Consider the following 12500-nt stretch of genomic DNA (forward strand, 5'->3'; position numbering starts at 1 on the left):
GTTACTATCCAAATCAAAGAGAACAAAGTCCGATTTAATTTTAATTTCAGGCAAAAAAAAGGCGTTGGAGGCAATAAATAATAGAAAGTTTGACAGCGTGTCTGGACTTCAGATGTCTGTCCTGTATGTCCAGACTGAGAAATGAATTTGTCTCGACTGTTAAAGACTTCACAGACTTCACAGAGAAGTGTGACGGGCTTCACACCAGAAGCGGTAATGCGTATATTTTGCGTAAAGCAGAGCGCAAGCTACAGAAACATATTTTCACCTTTCCAGATGCACTAGCGGAGTCACCAGCAGTTTATTAAACAATTCCAACAGCCTATGGGTTTGTTTTCTGTAAATAGTCTGTTTTAAATGGTGTAGATAGATTTACTAATGACATGAATAATGTGCTAAGTTAATGCTTTAGGTCTTAACATCATTCAAAGCAGGTGAAATAATTCAACAATGACGCTATCTAGGCTTCTTTCGAATATGTAAATAACGCAATATTTTTTTTCTAACCTGTCCCGTCCTTTCGGATATTATCTACCATGCCTGTGACTTTTTGGCCAGGTTTCAATATGTTTTTAATGCGGAGTTATTTTCCTTGGTGCTCCGGCGCCTACAAACCTTCCGCCTCCTGTAAATGTCAGAATGCCATTGGACGCCTCGTAGAGCTCAGCGTGTTTGGGGGTTAAAGTTCAATATAGTTTAACTTTGGGCGCAAAACCTGGTGAAATATCAAGGTGGAGCGTCTCTTTCAGCTGCTCAGATGTTTAGGAGAGGCTGACAACGCTCCTCGCTCTGCTCAGTGCTGTGATAGAGTGTTTGGTGTGAAAACCCAGAGACACACAGATGAAGCTGCTGGTTTCACTTCTTACTTCCAGTCTCTGGCGATGAAGTACTGCAGCTCCAGCAGCCGGTGCTCACAGTCCTCCACCATCTTCTCTGTGTACAGATGCTCCATGAGACACGACAGGATCCTGCAGCACCACAACAACAACAACAACAACAACAACAACACTTTATTCAGGTGTCCAGTCCACAAAGCACAACACATCCTACATGTTCATGTAACCCACAGACACAAGCTCTGTCCTGTCTGATGGAGATTCTACTTGTTCTATCTCTTCTTTCATGATCCTTGTTTTTCTCTGTAAAGAACTGGACACAGACTCCAGACTCAAAGAGATTAACTGAAACATTTCACCATAAAACTGTTTATAGGAAATTATTCAGATAAGATGAAACGTTAATGATCCATGTGGGGAAGCTGCAGCAGCAACTAACAGGATACAGCAAAGAAAAATAGAATATAAATAATAGAAATAATAAACGGGCTGGTGCCAAACATTCCCAACAACTACAACACTATATTATGTAGAATTATATTAATAAAAAGTATGAAATACATTAATTAAAGCATGTATGCAGAGTGTGCAAAATAACTGCAGAACATACAGAGACAAAATGAAAAATATGAACTATATGAAAAAATATAAAAAAAACACCAGATATAGAGTATGAAAATAAATAAAAATAAAGATATATGTGATAACCCACTACTATAATTGGAGAGCGGCTTGTGTGTCCCACCATGGAGGAGAGGAGAGGAAAGGAGAGGAGACAAGGAGAGGAGGAGAGAGGAGAGGAGACAAGGAGAGGAGAGGAGAGGAGAGGAGGAGAGGAGGAGAGGAGAGGAGACAAGGAGAGGAGAGGAGGAGAGGAAAGGAGAGGAGACAAGGAGAGGAGGAGAGAGGAGAGGAGACAAGGAGAGGAGAGGAGAGGAGAGGAGAGGAGAGGAGAGGAGAGGAGACAAAGAGAGGAGAGGAGACAAGGAGAGGAGAGGAGAGGAGACAAGGAGAGGAGAGGAGAGGAGAGGAGACAAGGAGATGAGAGGAGAGGAGACAAGGAGAGGAGGAGAGAGGAGAGGAGGAGAGAGGAGAGGAGAGGAGACAAGGAGAGGAGAGGAGGAGAGGGGAGAGGAGAGGAGACAAGGAGAGGAGAGGAGAGGAGAGGAGAGGAAGGAGAGGAGAGGAGAGGAGAGGAGGAGAGAGGAGAGGAGAGGAGACAAGGAGAGGAGGAGAGGGGAGAGGAGAGGAGACAAGGAGAGGAGAGGAGAGGAGAGGAGAGGAGAGGAGAGGAGGTTGTGGTTGTGTCAGTGCAGAGCTCTCACATGGGGTCTCCGTTGCGGATGTGTTTGCAGGCGGTCTGGATGACCGACTCGCAGGCTTCGTTCAGAGCTCGGTCGATCCGGTAGTCGGCTCCGGGGTCCGCCTCCTGGATCAGAGTCTGGAGCTGAGGAGGAACACCAGACCGACTTCAAACCGACTTCAAACCGACTTCAAACCGACTTCAAGCCAACTTCAACACCAAACAAACCGACTTGAAAGCCCGGCCTGGTGTTGAAGGTAACATTAGTAACACTGCTAACTCACGGCCTTCTGGCAGAGCGTGTCGATGGCGCCCAGGTCGCCCCGCCCCACCCTCATCAGGCAGTGCAGCGTCCGGCCCTTCCTGTGCAGACCGGAGCAGTGAGCCTCGATCTCAGACCGGCAGTGAAGAACGATCTCCGGACTCAGAGAGAAATCCTCCATCAGCATCCGCCTGTAGTCCAGCATCTCCCCCTGACACTCCCCCGTCACCACCCGGCCTGCACACACACACACACACACACACACACACACACACACACAGAGACACACACAGAGACACACACACACACAGTTTGTTCATTGTTTGTCTTCCAGGTTTGATTTTCTGATAAAACAGCTTGTGAAAGCATCACTGTTTAGCAGCTGACTGGGAAGTCTCAGATGTCTGACTTTCCCAGCAGCACCTGAACGCAGCATAATAGTTATGGCTAAAAAAAACAATAATTGAGACTTTAATAAACCACTGACTGACAGAGGCAGCTCAGTGGGCGGGGCAGAGAGTGATTGACAGGCAGATGAATGAGTGGGCGGGGCAGAGAGTGATTGACAGGCAGATTAATGAGTGGGCGGGGCAGAGAGTGACTGACAGGCAGATGAATGAGTGGGCGGGGCAGAGAGTGATTGACAGGCAGATGAACGAGTGGGCGGGGCAGAGAGTGATTGACAGGCAGATGAACGAGTGGGCGGGGCAGAGAGTGATTGACAGGCAGATGAACGAGTGGGCGGGGCAGAGAGTGATTGACAGGCAGATGAACGAGTGGGCGGGGCAGAGAGTGATTGACAGGCAGATGAATGAGTGGGCGGGGCAGAGAGTGATGGACAGGCAGATGAACGAGTGGGCGGGGCAGAGAGTGATTGACAGGCAGATGAATGAGTGGGCGGGGCAGAGAGTGATGGACAGGCAAATGAATGAGTGGGTGGGGCAGAGAGTGATTGACAGGCAGATGAACGAGTGGGCGGGGCAGAGAGTGATGGACAGGCAGATGAACGAGTGGGTGGGGCAGGGAGTGATGGACAGGCGGGCTGTACCTCTGTGCACGGCGGACTCGAGGCAGAGCAGCAGGTAGGACAGGCGCGCCTCGCGGGCCCGGGGCATGTTGGTGTCCACGCTGCAGCGGTACTTCCTCAGGTCAGACTTGCAGGCCTTCGCCAGAGAATAACTCACTTTGTAATCCTGAGCAATCAGCTTCTGCCTGGTGGTGAGCGCCTCCCGACACTGACAACACACACACCACACACACACACACACACACACCGTCAGCATCACAAACACACACTATTACACTGTTACAGTAATTATAATAACCAGAGGTGAGACCAAGTCAACTCTGCTCAAGTCCCAAGTCAGTCTCAAGTCTTGAGGCACAAGTCTCAAGTCAAGTCCCAAGTCTAAATGTAGATTACCAAGTCAAGTCCAAGTCAGGTCCATGTCATTAATGTCAAGTCTCAAGTCTAAATGTAGAACAGCAAGTCAAGTCAGAACAAATCAAGAGTCCAGTATCAATTTAATATCTTAAAGAAAACTAAATATCTAGGACTTTTCAATGCAATATGGTTTTAATAGGATAAAAACTTGGTAAGAGCATCATGAGTTTGATTTCTATAATCAGTTTCAACTTCAATAAATTCAATCATTCCATACAAATTCAGAAAACAGAATTTAAATTCAGTCGTCTGAGTCGTAAATGACTTTCAATCTAAGTAATTTACACAAACACAAGATCTCAAGTCAAGACTTTAGAAACCTTTTCAAGTCATCAGAGTACAAGTTCATGCATCTTCATGCATCAAGTCAGGTCTCTGTAGAGGACTAGAACAGTTTCAGAAGGTGTCATCATCTGTTTTTATAAACACTGAGCAGAGATCATCAGGAAGAGCAGTTCAGTTGTTTGAATGAAGCCAAGCTGTCTGCTGCCACCTGGTGGACAACTGAGACTGAACATCAAGATATTTGATATCAAGATATCAGCAACAGAAACTGGATCAACGTAAACTGACAAACTGTGGATCCATTCACAGTGAGAAGAGGAATCTGACTTTACTTTGTTTCTGCACTTTATTTTCTCATTTCTAATGTTTCCAGTGAAAAGAATCTAGTGTGAACTCTGTCCTCTCTCCTGTTAGAATCACATGGAAAAGATCACAGCTGACAACGTTCTCTGTTCTAAAGAGGAACTCAGGAACTTTTACTCTGAGGACATTTTAAATCACACACTTTGTACTTTACTGAAGGACATTTTTACACCAGAACTTTGACTTCTACTGAAGTCAAATATCAGTTAAGTAACAGCACTTCTACTTGGGTAGGACATTCTAGTACTCTTTCCACCGCTGCTTAGTGCAAATATAATAATTTGTGTATGAGGACAAAATATTTTTCCAGTCTTTCTGTGTATTTCCCAAACTTTTCAAGACCTGGAAACGCTCAGATCAGTTTTCCAGACTTCTCCAGACACATTTAGAAAAAAAAAAGCAAAACTGTTTGTCTGAAATGGATTATTCCTGTTTACTGAAGACAGAGAGAAGTGGACTCACCCTCTCTGACATCGCCTCCTCAAACTTGTGGTTGAAGAGACATTTGTAAACTCGTCCTTCTCCGGCCGCCGTCTGAGAACCACAGGAGGAGCAGCAGGAGATGCAGCAGGAGACGCAGCAGGAGGAGCAGCATCCGGCAGGACAGACAGAGACACGGGTCAGGGGCCGGATTCACAAAACCCTCTTAAGAAAAAAAATCTTCTCAAGTGCCATTTTTTTCTTAACTTTAGTCTTAAGAAAAAAAATAGAAAAAAAATGCTATTCTCAAAACAGTTCTTATATATTTTCTTAACTTTCTTCTTATGTTTCTTCCTAAGAAAAAACTTAGGAATAAATGGTATTCTTGAAATGAAAGTTCTCAAATTTGTTCTTGATTTTTTTCTTAACTTTAAGACGGCCCTTCACCTGTCTTAAAACTCCTACAGTGAAAAGATAAGCCTCTAATATCAAAGGGTGCTGACAGACTGACAGTCGAACATTTAAAGACAGAGTCAGCACACTAGAAGTTAGGGCTGGGCGATATGGTTAAAATCAATATCAGGATAATCATATGGATTTTTTTAGATATCGATATATATCACGATATGGCTCACGTGTGCAAAATCACGTTAAATAATCAAATGAATGTTCATCCCATTGAGCTGAATAGTAATGTTAGGGTGTGACGTCAAACTAAACTGAAATTTTCAAATAATTTAAAATAATTTTCAAGAAAAAGTATTTATGCACACCTAAAAGTCTTTGAGTGACAGATGCACAGGGCAAAAACCAAAAAGGTAAATACTGAGAGAGAAATATAATCCCACACTGTCCACACTTACATAATACTTTACTGCAATGTTTCAGTCATAGGACCTTCATCAGGCAAACGTGTGTGTGTGTGTTTACCTGGTGAAGGTCCTATGACCGAAACATTGCAGTAAAGTATTATGTAAGTGTGGACAGTGTGCGGTTTTTAAGTAAAATTTGCGTGTTATCATCAGTTTAGACAGCAGAATTGTATGTCACGATATCCGAAAACCACCAGATCATGACAATATGATTCCACTGAAAGACGCTAAACGATAATATTGAATTATCACCCAGCTCTACTAGAAATGTAACGTTTGTTCCCATGTGGTGGGAAAACCAATAAACACCATGGGAGCCATTTCCAGTGTGTGGACTCTGTTACCGGAACAGAGATCTGCAGCTGACAGAAAGACCACCTGAAGACTTTTTAGCTGCCTGGACCTGAATTTAAAACCTAAATGAAGAGACAGAGCGGTCTGCAGCAGCCTGCTCTGACTGAACAGCTGATGACAGATGTGAAAGTGTAAACAGACATCTGGACATGAACAGTACAGAGACATGAAGTCCAGCTGTGTTCAGTACAGCAGACAGGAGGCAGATTGTTCTACCAACTGATCTGGATTCAGCTGAGGAACCTGACATCACATGGAGGAACAGTCAGACCTGATAACTGCATTTAACACATTTTAAGGCTTTATATTTAGATCCCTGATTTTGAGACTTTCCCAGACTTTTTAAGGACCCATCTATACCCAGTGCAAGGCATTCTGGGTACAAACATCAGCTCCATGTCTGAAACAGAAACGCGAGGCGTCGGAGGAGAGGCGGAGCGCGGCTCACGTTTTCGCAGAAGCGTTCCCGGTCGTCGCGGCAGGAGAAGTAGAGGTAGCGGTCCAGGTGGAAGTCGTCGGAGGAAAGCTCAGCGACTCGCATGATGGACTTCTTACACTCGTCCTTGATGGCGTGCGCTCCCAGCTGCTCCTCGGCCTCCCGCACCAAACCCTTCTCCAGACAGGCGATCACCTCGCCCTGCGAGTGGACGTCCTGCAGAGAGACAGACGATACCATGATAAGGACAAGCTTTTCTTTCCATATCGATGTACATCACAATATGGCTCACAGAGGAAAAATCACATCAATCAAATGAATGTTCATCCCATTGAACTGAATGGTGTGATGTCATGTGTGATGTCATGTCATGTATTCCTTAAAATGTTTCATTCCTCATTTTGTCTGTTTTTAAATAAAATGAGCTTCTTCTCATCAGTTCAGACAGCAGATCTGTCATGATCTCCCAAAATCACCAGATGATCACCATGTGACTCACTGAAAGACCAGAAACCACAATACTGAATTAGTCAGTCTGCATATAGACTCTATACATATAGACTCTATACACATCAGTCTGCATATAGACTCTATACATATAGACTCTATACACATCTGTCTGTATATAGACTCTATACATATAGACTCTATACACATCAGTCTGTATATAGACTCTATACATATCAGTCTGTATATAGACTCTATACATATAGACTCTATACATATCAGTCTGTATATAGACTCTATACACATCAGTCTGTATATAGACTCTATACATATCAGTCTGTATATAGACTCTATACACATCAGTCTGTATATAGACTCTATACATATCAGTCTGTATATAGACTCTATACACATCAGTCTGTATATAGACTCTATACATATCAGTCTGTATATAGACTCTATACATATAGACTCTATACATATCAGTCTGTATATAGACTCTATACATATAGACTCTATACATATCAGTCTGTATATAGACTCTATACATATAGACTCTATACACATCAGTCTGTATATAGACTCTATACATATAGACTCTATACACATCAGTCTGTATATAGACTCTATACATATAGACTCTATACACATCAGTCTGTATATAGACTCTATACATATAGACTGTATACACATCAGTCTGTATACAGACAGACTGTACTGGTTCAGATAAGGAGCCAAATAAACTGAGCAGAGTGACTCTTCTCTCAGGTAGGAGTGACAGCTTCTCTCCAAAATGGTGGATGTTGGTTTTGTAAAAGAAAATGTTAGTTAAAAACACAGATGATTCCTCTAAAGTCAGTAACAGTAACTAAGTAACAGAGTTTCCTCAGTGCATCAGTCTGTCAGAGTCTCCTCTCCAGCCACAGACTGAACTCTATATTTAGCTCAGACTGTTCGGTCTAATCTCTCACTCTGAGCAGAACCGCAATAAGCCTCTGTGACAAATTCCTGATAATGAAACCGACTCGTCTCCCGCCGACGAATAAATAATTAGCCGGGAGTTCTAATTGTGCGGACGTGACATCCCATAATAAGGCCGTGTCTAACGGGCTTAAGGCCGATCCGTTCTCTCCGCTCGCTGACGCTCGGCTGTCAAACCGCTGCTTCCTCTTTCCAGTCCGGTCAGACTTTGAATCGTTTCCTGGTTTCAGACGGTGAAGCGGCGGTGGAGGCTGATGAGGCGACCCGGAGCATGATGGGTAATCTGGTAAACTGGCTGCAGCTGGCAGGTTTGACTTCATTAACGCTGAAGGCAGCCGGTGAGTTTCAGAATCAGCTGCTGTGTCCGAACTCACCGAGCCGCCTCACTGTGCTCAGACACATCTGATCCATAACTATAAAGATAACTACAACTAACAAGATTTAAATCATAAGTAAACAGAACATCTGTGTTCCCACTACAACTATAAAAACATCCAAAACCACAACTATAACCATATGGGGTAACACTTTACAATAAGGGTCACTAAGTTAAGGGTTAGTTAATGCTTAATAAGCATTAACTAACCCTTAATTAACAGTTAACTAATGTGTAATTTGCTAATGGTGTTCATGTTAACTAAGGTATTAATTTATACATTATTTAATAGTTTATACAGATGACTATTAAATCATGTATAGATTAATACCTTAGTTAACATGAACACCATTAGCAAATTACACATTAGTTAACTGTTAATTAAGGCTTAGTTAATGCTTATTAAGCATTATTAAGTTAATGCTTATTTATTATACTTATTACTTACTTATTACTTTAGTACAGTCAATAAAGTGAAAAGGTGTTATTCTTATTCTATAATGAAATACTGATTTATGTGAAAAATCATTCAAACTTCAAAGATAAAAGTTAATAATTTATGTGCTGCTCCCTGTTGTGTGTTTCAGCTCAGTGTGTTGTGAGTGACAGCGTCTGCTCTGTGAGGGAGAAGTGCTGCTTCTGGTGAACGAGCTTATTGAGACTTTATGAAGAGTTTTGGTGCTTTGAGTTCTGGAGGTGAGATGAACTGTTTGGCCAAGATGCATGCTGGGAATGCGGACTGGAGGAAGAGTTTTGAAAAAGTGGCTTCAGTATTGACCGATGATTGTTAGCAATTGAAAAAAACTGTAAACAAAGCACCATAATGTCATGAAAGCGCCGTAAAAGAACATTATTATCTGCCATCTCCTCTCTCTTGAACCCAAGTCCGTCGGCGGTGTCGTTATTTATTTTCCAGAGCGAGTAGAATAAAATCACGTGTGTTTGTGAATATTTATACGGTAGGAAACTAAATTGAATAACTACCGCTAAGTAAACAAACCACTACTTCCCTCTTTCCAACAATAGTGGATTCTCAGTTTAGATTACAGGTTCGATCTGTAGCCCCGCCCTGTTTTGACCTCTAAACCAATGAAATCATCAATGGGCGGGATTACAGGTTCGATCTGTAGCCCCGCCCCGCCCCGCAGGCTGCAGCTGGGTATATTTGGTTAATTCAGATTATTAGTGTGCAGGTATGTTTTTCAGGTTGTTTTCTGCTTCCAGTATGAATGAGTCGTGGTCCCCCCCCCCCCCCCCCCCCGGCTCACCTTCTCTCCGGTGCTGATGCTGCCGCAGTGCAGGGTGTTGATGTCTTCTCTGCATTTGTCCATGAAGCCGCAGATGAGCCGGTAGTCGCTGAAGATGATGGTGGTCATCTTGGTGATGTACTGGTTGCACTGGTACTCGCTGATGTTGCCGCGGTGATCCACCAGGCAGGACACCAGGTAGCCCTTCCCCCGCTCCTCCGCCGCACACTCTTTGATCTGAGCGGAGAGGAGAGGAGAGGAGAGGAGTTTAGAAACACAGAAACCTGAACAGACCCGGACCAGGGGCCGGATTCACAAAACCCTCTAAAGACAAAAAATCTTCTCAAGTGCCATTTTTTTCTTAACTTTAGTCTTAAGGAAAAAAAATAGGAAAAAATGCTATTCTCAAAAGCAGTTCTTATATATTTTCTTAACTTTCTTCTTATGTTTCTTCCTAAGAAAAAACTTAGGAATAAATGGTATTCTTGAAATGAAAGTTGTCAAATTTGTCCTTGATTTTTTTCTTAACTTTAAGACGGCCCTTCACCTGTCTTAAAACTCCTACAGTGAAAAGGTAAGCCTCTAATATCATATATTTAAACACATTTTAGACAAGTAGGTTATAGTTCAAAGTCTTCATAGGTTCCCCTACACCTAACATTAAGATGAACATTTATTGTAAAGCTTTATTTGGTGTAGGGCCAGGTAGGCCTCTGTCTCATGTCTGTTGGAAATAAGATGCAAATTTTACAGTTACCAACAGCAACCAATGTTTAAATCTTTGCTCTAGTTGCTCTAAAAGGTTTTTCCCCAATTGTTTTGTAGATGGAAGCACTTTGGGTTGTCTCCTAGCCTTAGAATTAATTCAGGCCCTATTTTGAGAAGTTCTTAAGTAGGAAAATTAAAGAAATTTGTAAGAAATGAGACTGTTACTAAGAAAATATTGAGGAATTGCACTTAAGAGCCTTCTTAAGAACTTCCTAAAATTTCCTCTTGTGTCATTTCTTAAGATCTATCTGAAGAACACATTGGTGAATCCGGCCCCTGGTCTGCTTCTCTCCACATAGCTGATGATGAGGAGAAACACTGGGAGGCTCGACCGGGACGCGGGGCTTCTGAAGAGTCAAACTGGACTATAAATTGACTGAAATTCTAATATTAATGGTAAAATTAATAATAAAAACATCGACACATGAAAGCAGGACACAGTGAACAGACCATGTGTTTCTCAGTAGATTCAGATTCTATCTGGAGTTGATTCACAGCGAGCGGTTTTTCCATTATTCAGTTTCTTAAAAGATTTAAGATGTTGTTCAGATAAATCTCGTCTTGTACTGAGGATGAATCCAAACATCCATCTTCCAAATATGAAGCAAAAAGAGGAGAGAGGAGCTGCTGCTGGGTCTGTGGAGTGAGAGACGCTCTCTGGGCTGTGGGCACAAAACTCTGATAAAAGACTTGAATAAAAAACATGAAGAAAAGACCAAGGCAACTCCTCTGAAGAGGAGTTGCCTTGGTCTTTTCTTCATGTTTTTTATCTTCAGAACACTGTCTGGAGGAGCAGGAATCTGTCCTTCAGGCCGAGTGTTTTCTGACAAGCAAGTGTGCTAACAACAAACTAACAGACTGGAAGAAGAGGAAGAGGAAGAGGAAGAAGAAGCACTGACCTCTGATATGGTGCTCTTACAGACTTCCACAGCTACAGACTCAAACTTGGGGTCGGTGGTCAGGTTCAGCTTGTAGTTCCACAGCAGCTGGAGAGAGCAGACACACAAAACATCTGGATCAGACACATCTGCACCAGTCTCTGTTCACACCTGCTGCTGGAGTCAGACAGTTCTTCATATTCACCATTTTACAGTCTGGTGACTCAGATAATATTGTGACAGACTCAGTAATAAACTTTATTTGTGATAGAAAATATGTTCAAAGACCATTTTACTAATCCATCGTCTTGTCTGGAATAATTTCACCTCCCTGAGAGCTGAGAAAGCTCCAACACCTGGATATTAGAATATCGCGCATATCAGATCATAATTAGACCTATCGTGTGTGATCAATCAACAGGTTATTATTATTAATGAGTCTGATTTTTCTGGCAAAATACATGAAAGAATGAAATAAAGTTTATTACTGAATCGAACAGCGATTCGTGTTTTACAAAGGAGAAAAGTAAGATCAAGTCATTTATGTTTTATCTGCCGTTTCTGACCAGGAAAACAAAAAACGTCTTCTTTAATTTGTAGATTTTTAAATGAAAATCAAACCATTTGTTTTTCATTTTTTTAATTTCTGTTTCTGAAAAGAAAATAGAATGACCAAAAAAATACACGGACCGAAAAAGCACAACGTTAGGACTGTAGCAGGAGGGGAAAACAAACCACCAGACACCAGGCTGCAGCTTTACTGTTTTTGAGGAAAATCTGGAATTGGACAGACGTGAAATCAGAGATCCTGGGAGTCGGCGGACGGAGAGATGAACCCGGAGAGATTTCAAACTGCAGAGACTCCGCGGCTAAACGGAGTCTCCGGGAAATGACAACAGAGGAATGTGACGGTGTGGCCGGTGCTGTGTGAACGGCAGCGTTACGTTACAGAGGCAGAAGGCTCGACTTCTCCTGTGTGAAAACAAACTGCTGCTGGTACTGACAAACCCAACCTGCACCGTGACGGGCTTCCTGTGTGAAAGAGGCTTCTGCTGAGTGACAGCAGCTCCATGCTAACACTTTAGCATACACTATGTTGAGTGACAGTAGCTCCACGCTAACACTTTAGCATACACTATGTTGAGTGACAGTAGCTCCACGCTAACACTTTAGCATACACTATGTTGAGTGACAGTAGCTCCACGCTAACACTTTAGCATACACTATG

General features: G+C 42.7%; 1 protein-coding gene across 1 annotated transcript in view; it reads right to left on the minus strand.

Annotated features, from left to right (window-relative positions):
* Positions 1 to 834: 834 nt before the first annotated feature.
* The window catches only part of LOC139665872 (Golgi apparatus protein 1-like), a 21860-nt gene continuing 10194 nt past the window's right edge, over positions 835 to 12500 (minus strand). Inside the window, exons 3-10 of the mRNA XM_071544878.1 lie at positions 11294 to 11380; positions 9648 to 9863; positions 6588 to 6791; positions 4956 to 5027; positions 3450 to 3636; positions 2424 to 2638; positions 2162 to 2283; positions 835 to 968 (exon numbers count right to left, since the gene is read on the minus strand). Of these exons, the coding sequence (XP_071400979.1) occupies positions 863 to 968; positions 2162 to 2283; positions 2424 to 2638; positions 3450 to 3636; positions 4956 to 5027; positions 6588 to 6791; positions 9648 to 9863; positions 11294 to 11380 (1209 nt within the window). The 3' untranslated portion in view covers positions 835 to 862. The remainder of the gene's footprint in view (positions 969 to 2161; positions 2284 to 2423; positions 2639 to 3449; positions 3637 to 4955; positions 5028 to 6587; positions 6792 to 9647; positions 9864 to 11293; positions 11381 to 12500) is intronic.

The sequence above is a fragment of the Centroberyx affinis genome, unplaced genomic scaffold, assembly GCF_046629955.1.
Source record: "Centroberyx affinis isolate AG114_WGS23_722 - 3 ecotype Tasmania unplaced genomic scaffold, CSIRO-AGI_Caff_v1 ptg004723l_1, whole genome shotgun sequence".
Taxonomy (NCBI): Eukaryota; Metazoa; Chordata; class Actinopteri; order Beryciformes; family Berycidae; genus Centroberyx; species Centroberyx affinis.